A 21758-nucleotide genomic window follows, 5' to 3' on the forward strand; every position below is an offset into this window, starting at 1 on the left:
TATTAAAAAAACTATATACAGTCTATGTAAAACACTGGGATAAAGCAATCAGCACCTTAAACAACGTTAAGGGTTCGAATCCTGACAGGGGGTCTTTCTGTGTGAATTTTTCATCTCTTATCCCCTCTACTGACCTCCCAGTCTCTCACCTTCTCCAATACAATTCACTTGTAGGTGGTACATTTTGGGAGGAGTTTAAGAGGGAGGTGGGGTGGTGAGGCAGTTCAGACCACACCCATATAATCCTGACATCCAGAATTTATGTCTGACTTGAAATGAGTGTTATTAGAGTCAATTACAATACTTTGAATGGATATTTAAGAGTCAGCTTAATTACCTTATTGCTTACCTGTTTAGTGATGTGCAAATCACATCCAAGTTGTAACTTTGACTCATTGTGACTGTGTAGTTAATCGGATGTAGATATTTACTACCTAGCACAGACAGAATTTCAAGTGCAATTCTATAGTAAATCTGGCCCTGAATGTCAAAATTTACAGTTTACAATTTGAATTACAAGGTTTGGTCCTTGGTACACTGCAGTAATAAAAAGCTAATTTCTAGACTATATACTGTACAATTCATATAAATTAACCAAAGGGCTTCTAGCATTTGCAATAACATGTAGTAATAGCATAAGTATGCAAAATTTTGTTAAACATACATTGGGGTCCAAGAGACCACGAGTGAAATGCTTCTATTTTTGCATTCTTTTGTAATTGAATACAAATGTTTCCATCACTAATTATATTATCAGTATGAAAGTTTGAGTGATAAGTTGAATCTTTGAAAAAATTATATTAATTTGGTATGTCGACCTTGTGCTTTAATGGCAACGTGCAAAGCCTGATGAGTCATGTTATGCCAACATTATTTGACAATGTTCCAAAGAGCATCTTATGATGTTACTGAATGCTTGGCTTTTGTCAGTCTTGAAGTGCCCCCATGAATGTTCAGTGGGGATGAGGTCAGGTGATTTTGGATTGTCCAGCATGCTTTTCTTTGGTCTTCGAGTAGTTCTTGCAAAGCTTTGAAGTGATTTTCATTTGAAAGTTACATGAAAAATAACCCCAGATTTTCTATGTGGTCTCAGACCTTTTGGACCTCTGAATATGTTATATAAGGGCCATGTAAAATATATTTGGTAGAATGTACTTTATTAAAAGGGAAGTTCACTCATAAAAAAATAACAAAAAATGTGAATGTTCTTGTTTTTAATTTGTACATTTACTACAGGCATACAGTATTTAAAAAAATGCATGATGAGGCAGGATTATGACACATATCATTAATCAGTAAGCCAATCATTTTTAAAGAGCTGCGCTTGTCCTTGATTAGTGGCTCAGCTATGTTTATTCACTGTCGCAGAACATCTAATTAAATGTATTTTTTCCTTTTTATCAGGTTTTCTGAGCACAGGGGACCAGGCTGCAAAAGGCAACTACGGGCTGCTTGACCAAATTCAAGCACTGCGATGGATCAAAGAAAACATCCAGGCTTTCAAAGGGGATCCCAAGAGGGTCACCATATTTGGGTCTGGTGCTGGAGCCTCCTGTGTGAGCTTATTGACACTCTCCCACTACTCAGAAGGTATGCATGAAGAATTTAGCATTAAAGAGCTTCTGGAGCCAGTAATAGCACCCACTGTAATGTATTACCTCCTTGTAGTAACCAGTAACTATGTAGTAATCCTTCCAGACAATCTGTGCATCTTGACTGTCATTGGCACAACGTTGGGCCTCATGTTGACAAACGCCAATAACAGACTCCAAAGGCAATCAAAAGCCTAGAATCAAGACTAGATACTGAAAGCTTTATTAAACCTGCACCAAGGAAACTATTGAATCATGCCTGACTACTCAGAAGCATGTGAGACGCCAACTGTCCAATTACTTTTGGTCCCCTTAGTAGGTTCCAGAATTATTAGAATCCTTAATGAAAATGGAGAAATAAGACTTCACTCCACCTCGCATCGTGCCGAACCACCCTGCTAGCAGTGGCGATATCCACAATACACCACTGGTGTTCTCCATCAAGGTATCAGCACAGATCGTTGACTACATGCTACAGCCCTGTAGTTTATATTCAGTTTGCAATTGCTCATTCAATTATTTGCATAGCATTAACATGGTACCATATTATTATTAACAGATACAAAATGAATTGTATATATTACATACAGCATTATAAAATGTATTCCTATCATTGAGTGACTGTGAATCCACAGTAGTTAGCCATAACTTTGTTTAATTTGTCAATTACTTTTGGGCAAATGTTAATAATTATCTATAGGCCCATATACGTACATGCTGGAGGCTATATATCTGTTGCTACACCAGAAGGACATGCAGTAGGCCTATATGAATGACATCACAGCAATATACACTATACTCTACAACATACATTTTATTGCACAATCTATCAATTAATCACACTAGTTAATCATAAAAATTGTATGTTATGTACTGACAGTTTGTGGGGAAGCTATGTTGAAACAGTGATACAAGATACGTGGTCCCAAAGAGGACACATTGGACTTGTTGGTAATAAATCATGCTTTAGAAAAGTGTAAAATAAGTTTATATGCAAAATTTCCAATACATGTTACAGTGCGCTACTATAAGATTTGAATTGATTGAGATGTTTGAATCTTGAACAATCTGCCCAGTGGTCAGCACATGTTGTTTGAAGTAGAAATTGTACATGGCTGTGGCATATTGTCAGAGATCTGTGCTGATGGAGAGCAGGCCGATGTTAGCGTTAGGGGTGATTCATTTCATTTCCTGTCTTTTGAGGCTTTCATCAAATGCAAACATTTAATTTAAAACATAGTTTTTGTGATTAATAATCTGTATGTTATGTTCAAACATATAGGGAAACAATTTTGAATGGCACTCACCAAGCACTTGGTTAGATTTATTTAGACTTCTACTACTGTAGCCTATCCACTTAGTTACTGTCACCTTCCAGTCAGCTTTGACTAGTCTGGTCATCTCTCATTAGCAAGGCGTTTCTGTCTGCAGAACTGCTGCTCACTGGATTTTTTTTTATTTTTGTTTAATAGAGAGGGAGAGAAAGAGAGAGAGAAAGAGAGAAAGAGAGAGAGAGAATGATTTCAGGAGGCAATGTCTCCCTTTCAGTGTTGAGTGAGTCAACTTCAGTGTGCCGATTGGAAGTCCGATGGAAGTCCAATGTAACAATTCATGACAAAGTACATGACACAAATTTGATTCTAAGAGATAATAACAACATGTGTATACAATTTCACTGAAGCATGAAATACTGTTACAGTCACTGGATTTTGATATGATTTGGTGGGTGGAGCGTGCATGTGCAGATAGCAGTAAGTGCCTGGCATTATATGACCCATTTTTATAAAAATGTCCTAAAGCTTTCTGGAATCTGTGTATCATTGGTTATGGTGTTATGTTTGAGTGATTTGCTGCCCTTCAGTTCAATAAACAGGGCAATGTTCTGATAACAGCAACAGTATCTCTAAAGTGATGAAAGAATGTTTGCTCGCTAGCTACTTTTGAAATAGAAAAGAAAAAAAACATTGCATATTGCTCACTAAAATTAACAGACCTTCTTTGTTGCTTTAGTAATCTTATCCCCATGAATGTATGCACACACTATGATTCAGCTTTAACTAGGTGTCAACAATATTGTGAATGTGATATATTTTCTTAAAAATGACTGAACTGTGCATTTCTGTAATCATAATGTGCATGAATGGGGCGACATGGCTCAGGCAGTAAGAGCAGTCATCTGGCAGTCGGAGGGTTGTCCGTTCGATCCCCCGCCCGGGCTGTGTCAAAGCGTCCCTGAGCAAGACACCTAACCCCTAAATGCTCCTGACGAGCTGGTTGGGTCCTTGCATGGCAGCCAATCGCCGTTGGTGTGTGAGTGTGTGTATGAATGGGTGAATGAGAAGCATCAATTGTACAGTGCTTTGGATAAAGGCGCTATATAAATGCCAACCATTTACCATTTACCATGAAAGACTGTATAGTGTAGCTAGCCTAATCGCTGGCTTACGGAGTAGCTGGTCTACAGAATCATTCCCCTCATTTAAAAGTAAAAGATGCCTTTAGTAACATAGCCTATTTAATTCACACTGGCACGGTTGGTTCTGTAGCTAGTTTGTGAGATTGATTTGCTAGTTTAGCCCCTGTTTTGAATATGATTCAGTAGTTGGCTAGATAGCTTTCGATGATAACAGATCTGCTATGTAGGACTAGATGTTAATATCCCTTACTTGCACATGTGAGACATACTGCTGCCTAAACCCTGCAGGGTGGTCAAGTGAGAGAAGGCATCTTCTGGGTCATCAAGTGCCCTCTTTCCTCGATGTTTCGCCCACGACACCTCCAGAGGGTCCAGCAGTGAATCCCGGGCTCACCCCCTAGATGTCATCTACTCACTTGAGGGCCCAGGTGGAGTCTCTTCATCCAGAGCCACTGACTACTCTTTTCAGCAGTTCTGGAGAGGTCTTTGACTGCTTGCTGGTGGGCCTTCCCTCGCAAGGTCTGGTCTGAGTTTGGTTGACACAATCTCAGCTGAGAAGCAGAGCCTCTGGCCTAAGTCTACCACCATCTTCCAATCGTGTGCCCCGCCTAGCCGCCTGGTGTCTGGTCTTGATGCAGCGAGTCTGGCTTGCCCCTCACCTTCCCGGACAAATGCTGTTGCCAGCCAGCAGGATGAAGGGGGAGGAAGGGCATTGACACCGCCCTGCTGCGGGACAGCGTAGCACCTGGTTGTACCACCAGGTATATCGGCCTTGAGTGAGGCTGGTCTTGCAGCCCACCAGGATGTGTTTTAGTGTTGCTGGAGTTGGGCAAAGGGAGCATGTGGTGTTTCCTCCATACAACTGGCTGATATTCTTGGTGCAGCCTTGCTGGTGAAGCTTGCTCTGAATGTGTCCATTTCTCACAGCTCTTTCCAGGAGGTCTTCATCTTCTCCACTTCCTCCCATCTTAACCATTGCCCTTGCCTTGCCTGAGTGATGGCCTTTTCGCACCTTGCTGCCTCCTCCAGCTGGTGTATAGTAGCCTTGTTCCAGGCCTTGTTCCAGGCTGGTGTGCTGGTCCCAAGGCCAAGACCACTCCTCCTTGCTGCACTCGGCCCATGATGTCCTTGTGCTTGAGCGCTGCCTTTGCCTCCTTGGTTGCTTCTGATGGGGTCCATTTCCTCCAAGTAGCCAGGATGGGGGCAGCTTGGGCAACAAATGGATCACTCGACTCATTAGCATTATCTCCAGTCTTACTTTGGTGCACTTGTACTCCTCTGAGAGACTGGAAATGGGTAGCTCTAGGACTCCTTTGCCATAGAGTGCTGCTGAGGCATCTGGGAAGACCAAGCCGCTTCCTTGTGTATGAGCTGATCATTCTCTCCAGCTTTTCCATCTTCAAGATTGGAGCTTCATATAGGGTTAGTGGCCACATGAGGCGTGGAAGGAGCCAAAATTGCATACAACAGAGCTTCAACTTGCCAGGAAGTGTGGTTCTAACAAACATGCTATGAGCCCATTTGACCTAAAATCAAACTGAATCTTAATGCTAACTAGGTAACTTGAGTGACAGGGAATCATAGTTACACCCTTGTCTTAATCAGGTAGTCACAGTAACATCTGAAACAAATGTTTATATAAGAATTGTCCTTTTTGTTGGTAAGCCGTTGTATAAGTGGCATAATGACCTTGGGTCTGGCTGTAATGTAAAACTTGCGGGACATTTCTGCCAACTCATAGGTGTCAGGGAGCAGGTAACAAATTCCGGGAGACTACCAGACCTTCCGGGTGAGATGGGATGCCTGAAGTAGGCTTGTGGCAGTATTCGGTTTAACCGGTGGCATACGGTGCTATTGACCCACCGCCAATACTGGTATTTTGGAATTGCGATTTAAAAATAAAATAAAAATACAATTAAATCAACATTGAAGTTATTATAAGAATTATGTGAATATGTGAATTATATTCACAAAATGCCCAATACCATATGAATAAAATATTTTTTGCATCACAAAATTGTGCATTTTTTATCATCATTATTTAAAATTGTGGATGTAGTTTACTCTTAGTTCTCAGCACTGACACTTGGAGAATATTCCTGGAAAAGGATGCGGCAATTGTGTCATTTAAACAATGCTGAAGCACATGTTTTGATAAAGGTAGGTTGTGCTAAAAGCGCACATGGTAGTTAAGAATGGTGCATACTTTTCTTTGTTATTTGAAGCAACTAGGGGTTAAAACCGCAAGATTTTGCCACTCTATCTCTCTCTCTCTCACCCACACGCAGACACACTTTATTCAGGTTAGTTAGCTGAGCAGTTGCAGTACATGCAATGGCATTGTCCAATCACCTCTTTTTTTGGGAGGGGGGGTGGGGTATTGACCAAGAAATTTATGTCAAGCCCTGTATTTCGCCTGAGCTATTCCCTCTGTAATTTGGACTGTCCAATTCAATTTGTATTTACAGCTGTAGCAATCTCTGCAACCGATTTCAGTCCAGCAGGGAGAGTTTCAGATTTCACGTGTGTAGACATCCATCCACACCGCAGCCCACAGGCACAGCTTGAATTGACCTGGGAAGTTAATGGGCAGCTTTGACAAGCAAACTCTCAGCACCCAAAAGACCAGCGGGGACTGCTGGCGGATTGAACTCTCCTGTCCATGGATGACACTATCTCCAATTGTGCACCACCCCTGCAGGGCTGCCAGCCACGGTTGGCACTGGCACAGTCCAGATTAAATCCATGACAATTGAATACACGGAATACATCGATGTATACCTTAATAAGGACATTAATCATTGTATTGAATTATTTCAACAGAATAATAATTTTGGACCCATGCTTTATATGTCATTTCTACTGTTTAAAGTAGCTTTTGAATTTGAATGTTTCATAATTGTATTTGTGTACAGGTGATTAAGAATATAATTTATCGCTCCAACAATATGCAGAACCCAGAGATGATTCAGGCGGTAATGCTCAGTGTAATATCACGTGTGTCACAAATCACTAAAGTGTATGTCTGTTTATGGGTGTGGATGAGTGAATACAAATGATGTTAAACTTGTGTCATCTGCTTGTTAATTAATTACCGCTTGTTTTTCTCAGATCTTTTCCAGAAAGCCATCATTCAGAGTGGAACAGCACTTTCCAGTTGGGCAGTTAACTACCAGCCCGCCAAATACACGCGGATGCTGGCGGAGAAGGTTGGCTGCAACATGCTGGACACCAGCGACTTGGTTGAATGCCTTCAGAACAAGAACTACAAGGAGCTCATCGAACAGAATATCACACCTGCCAAGTACCACATTGCTTTTGGGCCTGTCATCGATGGAGACGTAATACCGGACGACCCGCAGATCCTGATGGAGCAGGGGGAGTTTCTGAATTACGATATCATGCTTGGCGTCAACCAGGGGGAGGGATTTAAATTTGTGGATGGCATTGTTGACAGCGAAGATGGTGTTTCAGCCAACGATTTTGATTTTGCTGTGTCTGATTTTGTCGATCACTTGTACGGGTACCCAGAGGGGAAGGACACCCTTCGAGAGACCATCAAGTTCATGTATACAGACTGGGCCGACAAGGAGAACCCCGAGACTCGCAGGAAGACACTGGTGGCGCTTTTCACTGACCACCAGTGGGTGGCACCAGCGGTAGCCACCGCAGACCTTCATGCTCAGTATGGCTCACCCACTTACTTCTATGCCTTTTACCATCACTGCCAAAGTGACATGAAGCCCAGCTGGGCAGACTCGGCCCATGGAGATGAGGTCCCTTATGTGTTTGGCATCCCAATGATTGGGCCCACAGATCTCTTCAACTGCAATTTCTCCAAGAATGATGTTATGCTGAGTGCTGTAGTCATGACGTATTGGACTAACTTTGCCAAAACTGGGTAAGTGCAATTATATTTTACTTACTGTGAATTCTGATGTGAGAACATACCAGGTACAAGGAAAAAAATAAAATAAAATCGAGTAAATAAATTTGTTTCAAGTTATGGCATGACATTGTATATAAAGAACGATGAGTCATCATCATAATATTCCACGTCTATATTGAACACACCTATTAAACATTCACAGTGCTGGTTGAAAAAGTAAGTGATTTACCAACTGGTCAAACCACCTTTGGCAGCAGTAACCTCAAACAAGGATCTGCGGCTCAGACCTGCAGAACTTTCAGGAGGAATTGTGGACAATTCTGCCTTACAGAACTGTTTCAGCTCAGCTATATTCTTAGGATTTCTGGTATGAACGGCACTCTTCAGTAGTAGATTTACTTCAGGTTAGGGTCATTGTCCTGCTGCATCACCCAACTTCTACTGAGCTTCAACTGGCAGACCGCCACCCTTCCCGAACAATTCAACCTTAGTTGCATCAGTCCACAAAACATTTTCCTAGTAGCACTGTGGAGTGTCAAGGTGCGCATCGCTGTTATTTTTTCAGTGTCTTCCTCTGTGGTGTCTTGCCATGGACACCATGCATGTTCAATATTTTTCATATGGTAGACTCATGAACATGAGATGTTAACCAGTTCAAATGATTCCTTCAATCCTTTAGCTGTTACTCTAGGGTTCTTTTTTACCTGATTGAACATTCTGCATTGTGCCTTTGGAGTCATCTTGGCTGGGTGCCCACTTCAAGGGAGTAGCTATAGTACTGAATCATCTCCATTTATAGTCAATTTGTCTAACTGTGGACTGATGAATATTTAAACACTTTGAGATAACTTTGCAACCAAAACAACAATTCTTGATTGTAGGTCTGAGATTTTTTGTTGTTTGTTTGTGCTAAGTCATTAGCCTAGGGGTTCACATACTTTGTCCAACCTACACTGTGAATGTTTGAATTATGTATTTAATATGGACAAGAACAATATGATCATTTGTGTTGTAAACATATTGTTCATTATTGTAACTTAGATGAATATCACACTATATTTTTTCTTGCCACTGTATTTACTGTGCATATGAGTGAATGAGTCCATAACAAAATATATAGAAACCCTACCCCTGTCCCCTACCCCTTGGTTGCAATGAGGGCTGGTTGAAATGCCTCTATGAACTGTGCACAATTCTGATCATGATGCAGTAGGGAAGATATGGAAGGAGCCAAGCAGCTGCCCAGAAAATGGGAGAAACTCTATAAAATTAACCAATTAGCTGCACAAGTAGCGGGGTGCAGATCAACACAGGAAACCTCATGATGTGTACCGTATGACAAAATAAGTGTAAAAGTCTGAAAACATCCAAAAATTTGAGGGGGCACATGCCCCTTCAGCTTGAATGGGCACAATGCTTTTGTATCTCAAACAAGTGGCACATGTCCAATTGATTCAAGCACAGCAGACAATGTATTGACAGCTTGCATTGGTGTGCAGACTGGTAGTAACATTTGTAGTGCTTCTTCTGCCAAGATATTTGACAGACGTGCAGCCAAAATGATTTCACCTCTTGAAGTCGGTGCTTTTTTTGAAAACCATCCAGAGCTCAAAATTCCAATGTGATCCACACCATTGAACACTACAAAACAGATTAGAAAGTCAAGAACCGTTTAACTGCCAATGTCTGCAGTGTTTAGAAGGAAGCAGACATGTTAATAAGCAGGATGTTAAAGCAGTGTCCATCAAATTATGATAATTCCTAAGACTTGTTGTACATGCAAAATACATCTGTTTTAAATATGGCTTTTTTCATTATCTTACAAATTACATAACATCTCTGAATGTTTAGAATTTATGTTCCTTTATGTCACATTCTTTACATCATTCTTAGTGGAAAACAGCATCTGAGTTCTGGGACACAGAGGTAACAGTCATATGTATTGTCAATAGAAACAAGAAAAGCAATCACAAATGAATGGTGCAAAACAGCTCAGAAATCTGTTCATTGTGAATGTACATTCAAATTAGACTGTTTGCATAGCTTGATGCCATTCTGATAACTGCAATGTTCTCTGTTGTGGCTGAGTATCATCCTAGGCTATATGTTTGGTATAGTACAGTGAAGCATTCTCGTGGTCTGGAATGAAATCCTGATTGAGTCTGTGATAATTTGCTGGGATAATGCACAATTGGCCGTAGCATACCCGGGGGAGGGGCTGATTTCAGCCAGCAGTGTTGGACGCCACATTGTGCAAGTCTGTCTGCACCAGCTGTGCATTAAATGTAGTCCACCACCAATTAAATGGCTTCATATCTCAGCTGAAGGAGCTTGTATGTCTTCATTAGATTCTCAACTATTGATTTGTGATTTGAAATTTTACATTAACATGGAATACATACACATGGCTATTTACTGAGATGAAGGTGTATGTAATTTTGCTGAAAATTCAAGAAGGTGTACTGAGCAGCAGTATTAAATATTAACATTTCTCAGACATTTTAGACATTCAGACAGCCTTGTTACTTGTAACTTGCTGATGATCTCTTACAATAACTAGAATTGTAACTGATTTGGTTGGCCAGCTTTATGGTATTAAAGGTACAATAGGTCATTTCGGACTTCGTTCAAGAGAAGAATTGCAGCAACAAACACCCTCAAACCAAAACACTGTTCCATCCACCCCCCCTTCTCTGCAAACATGCTGATGTTGAAACCCCATTGGCTGTGGCAAATGGAACCAATTTTCAGCCAATGAGCTTGAATTATTGTACAGCGGTACAATGTTATGGAACAGTGTTGGTGCGTCGACTGTATATTTTGAAACCCAAATTTAAACATATATATTATTATATATTATATACATATATATAAACACAGGACAGGCAGAGGGCGAGTCAACAACTTTTTCAATGATGGGAAGGGATTTACAATGGTCTTGTAACAATGTATTAACACAAGAATATATCCATCAAAAAAGATATAGTTTGATTAAATATATTTCACTATAACTTTATTCAAGAAGGTTGATGTATGTATCTTCCATCCCAAATTATCTCAATACATGCTGTGCATACTGTATATCGGCTATTGCATAAATACAGTTTTCCCCATCATGCTGACAAAGCAATCACAATGGTTCCCTTTACCATTCTCTGTACATTTAGCCATTGACAAATCTTCTGATGTGACTTGATGTCTGTTGTTAGAGAAACAGAAGGACTCTCCTGCTGTGTGGGAGAATGTTCTCAGCTGATGTCTGTTTTGCGCACAGGCTAATGGTAAAAATGGTTAAAGACGTCACAGTGGACATGGTGAAGTAGAAGCCACTGCCTTCAGCGTGAGAACAAAGAACGGCGTGAGACAGGCACTGGTGTCTCTGAGCGACACGGTGATGATGCCTATTAGAGCATTCACTGGGACCATTTATATTGTATTTCTGATGTCAAGAACAGAACTCCAGTTCAAGCTAGTACTGTGTGGCTCAATCAGATTCTTTCGGGAGGTTTTTCTTTGGTACACCCTGCATGCAGACACAATCATGGAAAGATGAAAATATCATTTTGGAAAGATAATAAGAGGCAGCATCATAATAATCAGTATGTGACTAAAAATTGTATGATAAAATGCTACACATCATCTGCTTTTGAAAATTAAAGCATCTCAAACTAAGTAAATGGCATAAAAGATAAAGTTTTTGTGTTTCAATTACAGAGAAAGCAAAAGCTATTTACCATGAAAAAAGCTAAAAGGATACACAAACTGAACTGTGAGGTTAAAGTTTGGTAGGGATGTTTCTTGTTGTGACACAAAAGACACGAGAGGCTTTGAATTGGAGCAGCTGTCTGAGATGCATAGACAGCTTCTGAATACCCAGATCAACAGACTCCACTGCTTGTTTATGAAGAAATTATCTGTCAGTGTTTTTGAAATGCATGTTTGTGAGTGAGTCTCATTATGCTACTCCCTCATAAACTTTCTCCAAAGTCATTCAATATTAGATCAACCCAACTTAGATAGAGGGAGACGTGTGAGTTTATTAATTTATACATGGAGAAAATGACTTATTTTTGTTTAATTCCCACCCTTTGTGCGAGTGGTAATAATAAAGGGAATCTATGTATCGTACAATAAAGAAGAGCGTATCAGAAGCTACTTTTGGGTTCATACCTGTTTGGTTGACCAGTCAGTCCATAATTTTGTATCTCTGCGGTTCTATTGTAGATTCTTTTTCATAAATTATACCTGTTGACCATCGTACCCAAATCACCTCACCTGTTGGGAAAAAGAATAACGACTCTCAATAAAAAAGGCTGTGTGTAATAATGCAGTCTAAAAGTATAAATCCACCCTCTCACATTGGCAAGTGTAACACTGCTTATCAGCTTTACCCAATGTGGCCTGTCACAAAAAAACAGCAGTGTCCATTGCAAATGTTCAATTATTGTTGGTGGGGATAGTGGCGTCTTTGGTTTAATTAACATTAGTTAGCTGGCCAGCAGAATTTGTCAGCAGCATTAATACCCATTACTAGCAATGTATGTAAAATATTACAGTAAGTAACATTTGGAGATTACATTTTCTTTACTATACCTTTGTCCTCCCTCCTGATTTCAAAACATTAATCAATAAATAAATAAATAAAATAAATTGCACCTACGATGACTGTATTGTTGTTTAGAACAGCCCTTCATGTGTATTTTACTAGTTATGGATGTGATGCTTTAACTTGTGGAAGAACCTATGCACTTGTCGCTTTGGATTAAAAGTGTCTGCCAAATGACTAAAATGTAAATATAAATGACATTTACTTTAATATTGTCTGTAGAGTTCTCAGGCACAGAGAATGCCCTCCTTATGGAAGATTCTCAATTACGTCAGAAGTGGACTGTTGCTTGAGTGTGCCTGGAAGTGTGAAATAGGCTAATTGCTATCTTTTGTCTCAGTGATAATTGGAAAAACACTTGTCACTGTTAACAGGAAATGATTAATTACAAATGTTCTTAAGACAACAGTATACATTTTATACGCACAATTTCAATACATATTTACGAGATATGGTTATGCAGTTATGCATTTTTTAGAATATTATTTAGAATATATCAACAATATCACATTCACGATTCTCTTGTACATTTATTAAAATCTCCCTCTTCACCTAAAATAAATCTGAAGGTTGGAGTTTACCCACCAAGAAAGCATTGTGTTTGTTTTTTGTCCCCTGTTAGCCTATTATATAATAATAATAATAATAATAATAATAATAATAATAATAATAATAATAATAATAGTAATAATAATAATAATAATAATAATGTACTTTAAACTCGATAGCATCATAGGTCAAGCCATTAAAATGATTTGTGACTCTTTGCGTGATGGTCAAGTGACTTAGCTGTAGATCCTCTTGAAGTCCAGTTCCAGGTTTGTGATGCTACACTATGGCTTTTTTTTCTTTTTCTTTTTTTTATATCTGAGCTGCTCTTGTCATATATTAAAACCTTCACAGGCATCATCTGCTCATTGGGAATTAACATTCCTGTCAGAGCAGAGCTTGACTGTAGAAAAGGTTTGATTAAGAATACAGGAAAAGGAGTGGAGCACTGCAATGTAAGCATTATGATAAAGCAGCTGAATATGTTAAATTAATGTAGAACCAAACCAAATGCATTACAAGCAGCGAATATATACTTTTATGTGCAATCTATGTGCTCTATCTAAGGACTTCTCCTCATCTAAATAATTACACTATATCAGAAATGGAGGAAGCTATTAAATCTAAGAAGAACAATATTGGACTTATCTGGAACACAGTATGTTTGCGCAGTGTACATCCCCGAATACTATATGTTTGGCAAAGATTTTTCCTGGGACATGTAATCTGAACATAAAAGGCTAGTCTGTTGTTTTACATACATCTCCTTTCTTGAGCAGCATGTCAGAACCGTCCAGTAACAGCGTAGGGATAGTCGTGCTTTACTTGAAAACTCTGAGTCTAGAAGGTAATTTGAGACAGCCCGGCAGTCCCCTGTCATGTTCCTGTGTTAAGCCCATGAAGAGCTTCAGACAGCTACTGCAGGGTGAGCTTTTCATTCAGTAGCTTCTTTACTACTTCTTCAAGCGGATGAAGCTGATGAAGCCACGGAAGGAAATCTGGCGTCTCCACCAGCTCCTCCACAGCTGCTCTCTATAGATAGCAAAGGAGTCTGCTTTATGCAGATCATTTTTTGCGTAGCCAAAACTTCTGCAGGCATTTACTTTTTTCCGGTTCAGGTCTTCATACAACCGATCACTGTATTGATATTTGAATTGATTAAATTATTATATACAGAGGTAGACACACAGATACAGAGGTTTTCCCCATGGATAAGCTTGTTTCACAGCAGAAGTGTAATATATAGTAAAATAAATGTTAGACTATGCAGAAAATTATGTAAATCAGAGTTAGGAAAAATAAAAAAATTGGAAAAATACATTATTGGTTTGTAACCATGCGGTAGATATGGTAGGCAAATGAAAAGTATTTTTAGCATGAGAAAAGATCGTCTCTGGATTCATCCGTACTCAGCAGTCTTCCTGTCACTGACACACAAACTCCAGCACGGGCCCCTCCCCACGATCGCACTGCCAGTGCCGCCCCAGGAGTGAACAATATCAATCCACACATTATTGACATTCTGCTTCTATCTACAGGGCAGGGCTCCAGTCCAGCATGTGTGTTATGTTACAGCAGGTTGCTTCCACCTTCAGTAATGGTTTAAAGGATGTTTTTGTCATGCACTTGTCTCTCTGATGGTCAATGAAATTGCATCATAAAAATCAAGTGACTGCAATTTTGTTTTCACAGTGATACTTACAATATCATTGCCGGTATTGAGTGATGATATGTGGCAGAATTTATCCATCATTTCAATTTGAAATGGTTTTCATTATATGGAGTATTATCTTGTGTATTTCTTTTCCATTTTATTTTTAACAGCCTAATTTTAGCCTGAATAGGGTAGGCACAACCTTCCTTGAATCAATGATCAACCTTTGTTTGATGTCCTGTTATTTTTCTTGTTGCAAAACTAAAGTCTGATGTAACTACAGTACAGTTTCTCACTGAATTATTATACTGTAAATTATGCTTCTTATACTGTATGCCTTTTAATGTTAACCTTGGGGATTTAAACTCTTTAAAAATGAATATTTGTCCAAGCAGTGAAATGTTTCTCATTAAAATATTATTCAACATTTACATTAATGGTAATGTTAATTAATCAATTCATTCATTTATAAAAATAAGTTTCATTAAAGGGCTCTGGAGGCAATTGTGCTCATGGTGTGTGAAGGAAAATGCGCTGCACATGCACATTTTGCATGTATTTTGTTTCGGTTACTGGATTTCAGAACATTTATTATTTTGTATAAAGTAAAAAAAAAAAAAGTATAAATGAAAAAAAAAGTTCTAAATACTTAATACAAAACAACAAGGGCTATATTGATGTCATATTGGTTGCATACTGTTTGTCTAAAACATATTCTGCATCTGTATCTATTACTAAATATATATTTATTTTTCATTTTAGAGACCCAAACCAGCCAGTACCCCAGGACACAAAATTCATCCACACAAAACCAAACCGTTTTGAAGAGGTGGCCTGGTCCAAGTACAACCCGAAGGACCAGCTTTACCTGCACATCGGCCTGAAGCCAAGGGTCCGAGATCATTACAGGGCTACCAAGGTGGCCTTCTGGCTGGAGCTGGTGCCACACTTGCACAATATAAACGAACTGTTCCAGTACGTATCGACCACCACCAAGATCCCTCCTCAGGATACCACTCCCTTCTCATACACCAAGCGTTTCCAGGGGAAGACATGGCCGTCTACCACCCGTCACCCCGTGGTCCCTCCGGCTAATACCAAGCAGGTGACCGACCAGCAGAAGACGGTGGACCCAGCCGACTCTGCGGTCGTCATTGAGAACAAGCGCGACTACTCCACCGAGCTGAGCGTCACCATCGCGGTGGGGGCCTCCCTGCTTTTCCTCAACATCCTGGCCTTCGCTGCCCTCTACTACAAGAAGGACAAGCGTCGGCACGAGTCCAACCGCCGGCCCAGCCCGCAGAGGAACGCCACTGCCAACGACATCGCCCACATCCAGAACGACGAGATCATGTCCATGCAGATGAAGCAGCTGGAGCACGATCACGAGTGTGAGTCCCTGCAGGTGCACGACACGCTCCGCCTGACGTGCCCGCCAGACTACGCCCTCACGCTGCGACGCTCCCCTGACGACATCCCGCTCATGACGCCCAACACCATCACCATGATCCCCAACTCTCTCGCCACCATGCAGCCCCTACACTCCTTCAACACCTTTAGCGGCAGCCAGAACAGCACCAACCTCCCCCACGGACACTCCACTACACGTGTATAGCTTTGCACAGAGCTACTGCTAAGGCCACAATAAAAAAAGTATAAAAAATCAACAATTTACAATAACAAAATCGTTTGAAGAAGAGAAGAAAAACTTTCCAGTGGAGACTGATTACAGAAGATATTATTTTGTTACCAAGCATTCTTAAAAATTAAATACTGGCATCTGAACTTGACTAAACCTGTCAAATGTGAAAAGTGAATGTCACAATAGTAATACCACATAACTTTCTAGAAGGGTCAAACAAGCAGAACAACAACCACAATACAAATATTTGACTTTAAAGTGTTTTGTTCCACAACACTGATGTACTGAGAATACATATGATGTGTATTTTTCTTTGGAGCAAGTGACCATTAGGTCATGCTCAAGGCTGAAAAGAAAGGTTTTCCAAATAAAAGCAAGGGAGCCTTGGGCTAATTAGTGAAATGTTGGTGATCAGAGTCAAATATCCCAGCCTGAATTGTAAATAAAAAAACTTTGTAAAAAAAAAAAGATAATTAAAAAAATGTAAATAGTTGTGAGTACAACAAATACAAAAAAATGCTTTTACTGGTGTTTCAGTTGAAATATGGCTTTTAAGGAACTTGTGCTTTTCCCTTAAAATTAAATATTGATTTTTATTTTAAATATAAAAATAGCATAATTCATTGTTTTGAAAGAAAATAAGCTAATTATTTAAATTTGTTTAAAAGCATATATCCTACAAAACATTTTTTATTTCATTTTATTGTTTTTACATCCATAGCTTTATAAGCTGCATTTCCAGAAATACAGTGGGCTCCAGATTTATTGGCACCCTTACTAAAAATGGAGAAAAAAGGCTGCATATAATAAACAACATAGATTTAAAATACAAGAACTATATAATTTTATTTCACTACATTTACATATTACTAATTTTAGTACTATACCTTTTTCTGAAAACCACAGGTGCCATCATTTTTGGCACCCCTAACAATTATTGCAAATAAAATCAAAACCAAGTGAAATTGGAAATACAATTGTACTTAATTTAGATAAACTCTTTATAATTTATACCTTTAGAATTTAGTATAAAGGAACTATATTGTGTCATCCCATCACTTCCTGTTTCAAATGAGGATAAGAAGCATGCAAACTCCCTGTCAGCCATTAGCATGGGAAAAGCAAGAGAACTGTCAATTCAGGTGGTAATTGACAGTCACTTGTTGGGTTTGGATTACAAAAAACATACCATTTAGCACTGTAAGGGCAATAATAAAAAGGTGTAAAACATAAGAAATGGCTGCAAACTTGCCATGGAGAGGATGCAAATGCACACTGTCCTCACGGACGGGAGAGATTGTTGAGGTTGTGTCTTGGGTCACTAAGTCTAAGAAAATCTAAATGGCACCTCTGTACCAAAAAAATATTTGGAAGAGTGGCATGAAGACAGCCCTTACTGAGCACAATAAACAAAACCAAGCATCTTGAAACCTCCTTGGAATTATGACTGGAAGAAAGTGTTATGGTCAGATGAATGTTTTGGCCATACACACATGTTGACATGTTTGGCGCCAAAATGGAATGCATTCAAAGAAAAGCATAGGGCGCCCTGTAGCATAGTGGTTAGGGTAAATGACTGGGACACGCAAGGTTGGTGGTTCTAATCCCGGTGTAGCCACAATAAGATCTGCACAGCTGTTGGCTCCTTGAGCAAGGCCCTTAACCCTGCAATGCTCCAGGGGAGGATTGTCTCCTGCTTAGTCTAATCAACTGTACGTCGCTCTGGATAAGAGCGTCTGCCAAATGCCAATAATGTAATGTAATCTCATATCTACTGTCAAATATGGAGGTGGGTCATTGATGTTTTGCTGCCAGTGGTCCAGGAGCATTATTTAAGATCAATGGCACAATTAATTCAACAAAGTACCAGAAAATCTAGGCAGAAAATCTGAGACTTGGTCATACTGTAGGTAGATTGTCCAGCAGAACAATGACTCCAAACATTCATCAAAAATGGTTAAGTAAAAACAATAACCATGCAATGGCCAGTCTCCAGACTTAAATATCCATGAAAATCCTGTGGCCTGAACTAAAGAGTGAGTCTCCAAAAGATAGCAATGATTCTGAAATGTTCTGCATGGAGGAATGGTCAAAAATCCCTCCAAATGTGTCTCTAACCTTATCACAACTTATCTTTGCCAGGGGTATTTGCACAAAGTATTAAACCAGTGGTGCCAATAATAATGGAACCGGTTTTTTGGAAATGTTTTTTGTTTTGTTTTTATTTGAAAATTGTAAGACTTTGGCTGATTCCATTGAATCATTAATAAAGCACACTGCTTTACACATGTTGGAAAATAAAGCTTATGTCAATAACTATTATTTTTTTTGTTTACATAATTTTTTGTGCATATTTATCAAGGGTGCCAATAATTCTGGAGCCCACTGTTGTGTTCACCTTCTTTTCAGATTCTTCATACAGTATTTTTATAGTTCTTTTTTCTTTAGCAACCAAAACACTGCCTCAGCTTCAAAAGTGACCAGCATTGTATCATTTAGAAAGAGGCAGTGGTTATTGTTATCAATATTAGATTGATATATTCGTAAATGAATATGTGTTTGATATTTCAAATCATCATATGCTAGCAATATGTATTGTGCCAAGCTTGTGATATTTTGGGGTTAAAAGCAAGTAAATTGCTTTGAATGAGGTGAAATATTATTGGAAATGACCATTAATCGTAATTATTTCATGTATGCATCTACTTCAAAATTAAATGAAAAAAATCCCAGTGGAGGATTATACTGCTAGATATGTACATTTCAGCAAAGGAACCCCTCCTGATTACTGACCCTTCAACACACCCAGGGTCTTAATGTAGGATTTTAGATTTTACTGTTTGTCTCATATTTTTTGCAGTTTTTGCCTTAAGTGATAGATGATATTTCTGGCTGGACACATGTATAAAGTTTTTTCTGCTGCATTTTTAATAAAATATTAAAATATTTTCTAACATGGTGCTTATGTATATATACTGCATAAATATGAGGACTGCCGAGATAGTTTTTGCATGGACATTTCTTTCAGATGTCACAGGAAGAGATGGGAGAACTGCAATAAGTGATGGAAGACTGGTCCAATATGTTCTGTGTATATATCTGTATATAACCCTTCATATGTAAATTATTGTTTATTATAGTGTAAATTTGTCTTTGCTTAAACTGTCATAGCTTTCCCCTTCCTTGGAATAGCACCTTGAACAATAAAATCCTACAAACTGATGATATTCAACTGATAACATATATCTGAGATTTGCCTAGAATATAATTTATTCCACACAAATTTCCTAGTTTTCAGGGTATCCATGAATTCCACATTACTGTAAAATTTTAGAATATTCTAGGACTTAAGGGCTGGTAACAATTTGGTTTCAATGCAGTCCATTTGAGGAATTTATTTAAATTCAGCTCATTCATTGTAGATGCCTTGAAGAACAGTATGGGCTGTGAATAAGTTATGAGTCACTCAGAGTGACCCAAGTACAGATTCAAATGGCTGAATGATCTATTTAGCAATCAATTTTATGGGATTTTATGGAAGTTTTGAAAAAGAGGCGAGAGGCCCAGGTATAAGGGCAATAGTCTGGGGAAAGTCTCTTGTGCAAATATTGTATGCACACCAGTGTTCATCACAGCATATCACAGTATAAACTTCATTAAATATTATACACAAAAATGTTCAGTAAACCCTGTCCTTGTAAGCATATTTCAAGGTAATGTATTATGTGAACCTATTTTCTTTCCATTTTTGGTTGTCTCATCCTGTTAAAACATTGGGTTTCAGTGCAGTCATAAGCCAGATGATCCAGTGTCACTATTGACTCTGGTTGTAAGCCCTAAACAGAGGCACATAGCCACAGTATTGAACGTTTGGGAGGGTTTTGTGTGGAACATTATTGTGAAAAGAGCAATACCACGAGGGAGGCCTATCTGTCAGTTTTCTGCTCGTAGTAGCAAATTCCGCTTCCTCAAAGTCCTGTAAGAACACTGAATATGTTAAATGATGGTCTTTTCTAGTACATGTCAAGTTATCTCTGTTAGCATGTCTGTAAACTTTAGAAACACTGGTAAAGTTTGCTAGAAATTCACCAGAGAGGGAAGGGTTTTGTTGATAGGTATTCCTTTCTGGGCCAAATCATTCCACCTGAGCCAGCTATATATCATTGGCATCATAACACGCCATTTTACCTTTTTTTTCCTAGAACACCATGAGAGTAAATGCAATATAATAAAACAGAACACCTCATTACCTGAAAAACAGCATTTCTGGAGACAAAATTACTGCAGCTCAGCTGGAGGGCCACAAAAACATGATGACAGGCAGCTGGTAGTGTGCTTCAGAGATATTTGTGGGGCAAGATGCAGTGAAGATCAGGGGCTCCTTTCACAAAAGCGATTTGCGAAGATTTGAACGTCTGTATACTTTAATAATTTGAAAATAATTTACTTCTGGGAAGTAAAAAAGAACTTACTCTCTGCTCTCTACTAGCATCTACTTTCTGGGATTTAGTTCAGAGCTTCATGGCACTGTCAGCTTTCTTGGGTCTGTCAGGCAATGGAATAAGCAAAACTTCTGTCCACATGAAGTGAAGACAAATAAATAAAATTTAATTTAGTTTTTCTAGCCCTAACAAAGTGAAACTTATACATACTATTGGTCGCCCAAAAGTACTTGGTGCAAGTTTACAAATTCACATCATCAAGGCTGAGAACGAACACACTTTTGTGTAGAATGGGTAGGCTTCCACTCTGTAAACATCAGCCAACAAGTTGTTGTGATGGCAGTTACGAAGTAGGCTCGGCTTATTATCTACATTTGGAGTAACTGTGATTTGTGTCACTGCTTCATCACTGGCGACATTATGGATGGCTGATGGATGGCTTCTAGGTGGCAGGTAGGTTACATTTGAATATTTCAAAGAGCAAAATACCAAGTGTAGGTTAGGCTGCTAGATGTACCAGGGAGATATAATAGGATTCTTAATTTTGAATTTCATTTTGCATCTAAATACCATCAACAGAACAGCATGTTTGAGAACTCATGAGGAAACTACAGATATCTAGAAATATTTATTTTAAGACAGAATATGTAGTCGCAGCATTTCAAGACATGACTGGATATTAATGAAATAAAAATAAATATATCACTGCCGTCAACATTCAGACATCCATGGCTTTTTAAGCAGTCACTAATTTGCTATATTGATTGCTGCACTGGCAAAAGACTAGCCAGGGATGGAAATAATACAGAAATAATGCATAAAACCTTTTATTTAGTGTCCTTTAGTGTCCTTTAGAGCAGTGACTGATACAAATCTTCACTTAAGAGCAGAGAAACTCAGGTTCCCTATTTATAAACCTGAATGTAAGTAAATACCACCACAGTTTATTAAATCCCCTTCTCTGACAC

General features: G+C 39.0%; 1 protein-coding gene across 1 annotated transcript in view; it reads left to right on the top strand.

Annotated features, from left to right (window-relative positions):
* Positions 1-19570, top strand: part of LOC133124153 (neuroligin-4, X-linked-like) — a 72705-nt gene extending 53135 nt beyond the window's left edge. The window contains exons 3-5 of the mRNA XM_061235102.1: positions 1405-1590; positions 7120-7909; positions 15469-19570. Coding sequence (XP_061091086.1) covers positions 1405-1590; positions 7120-7909; positions 15469-16321 — 1829 coding nt within the window. The 3' untranslated portion in view covers positions 16322-19570. The remainder of the gene's footprint in view (positions 1-1404; positions 1591-7119; positions 7910-15468) is intronic.
* Positions 19571-21758: the final 2188 nt, after the last annotated feature.

Source organism: Conger conger, chromosome 3 (genome assembly GCF_963514075.1).
Source record: "Conger conger chromosome 3, fConCon1.1, whole genome shotgun sequence".
NCBI lineage: Eukaryota > Metazoa > Chordata > Actinopteri > Anguilliformes > Congridae > Conger > Conger conger.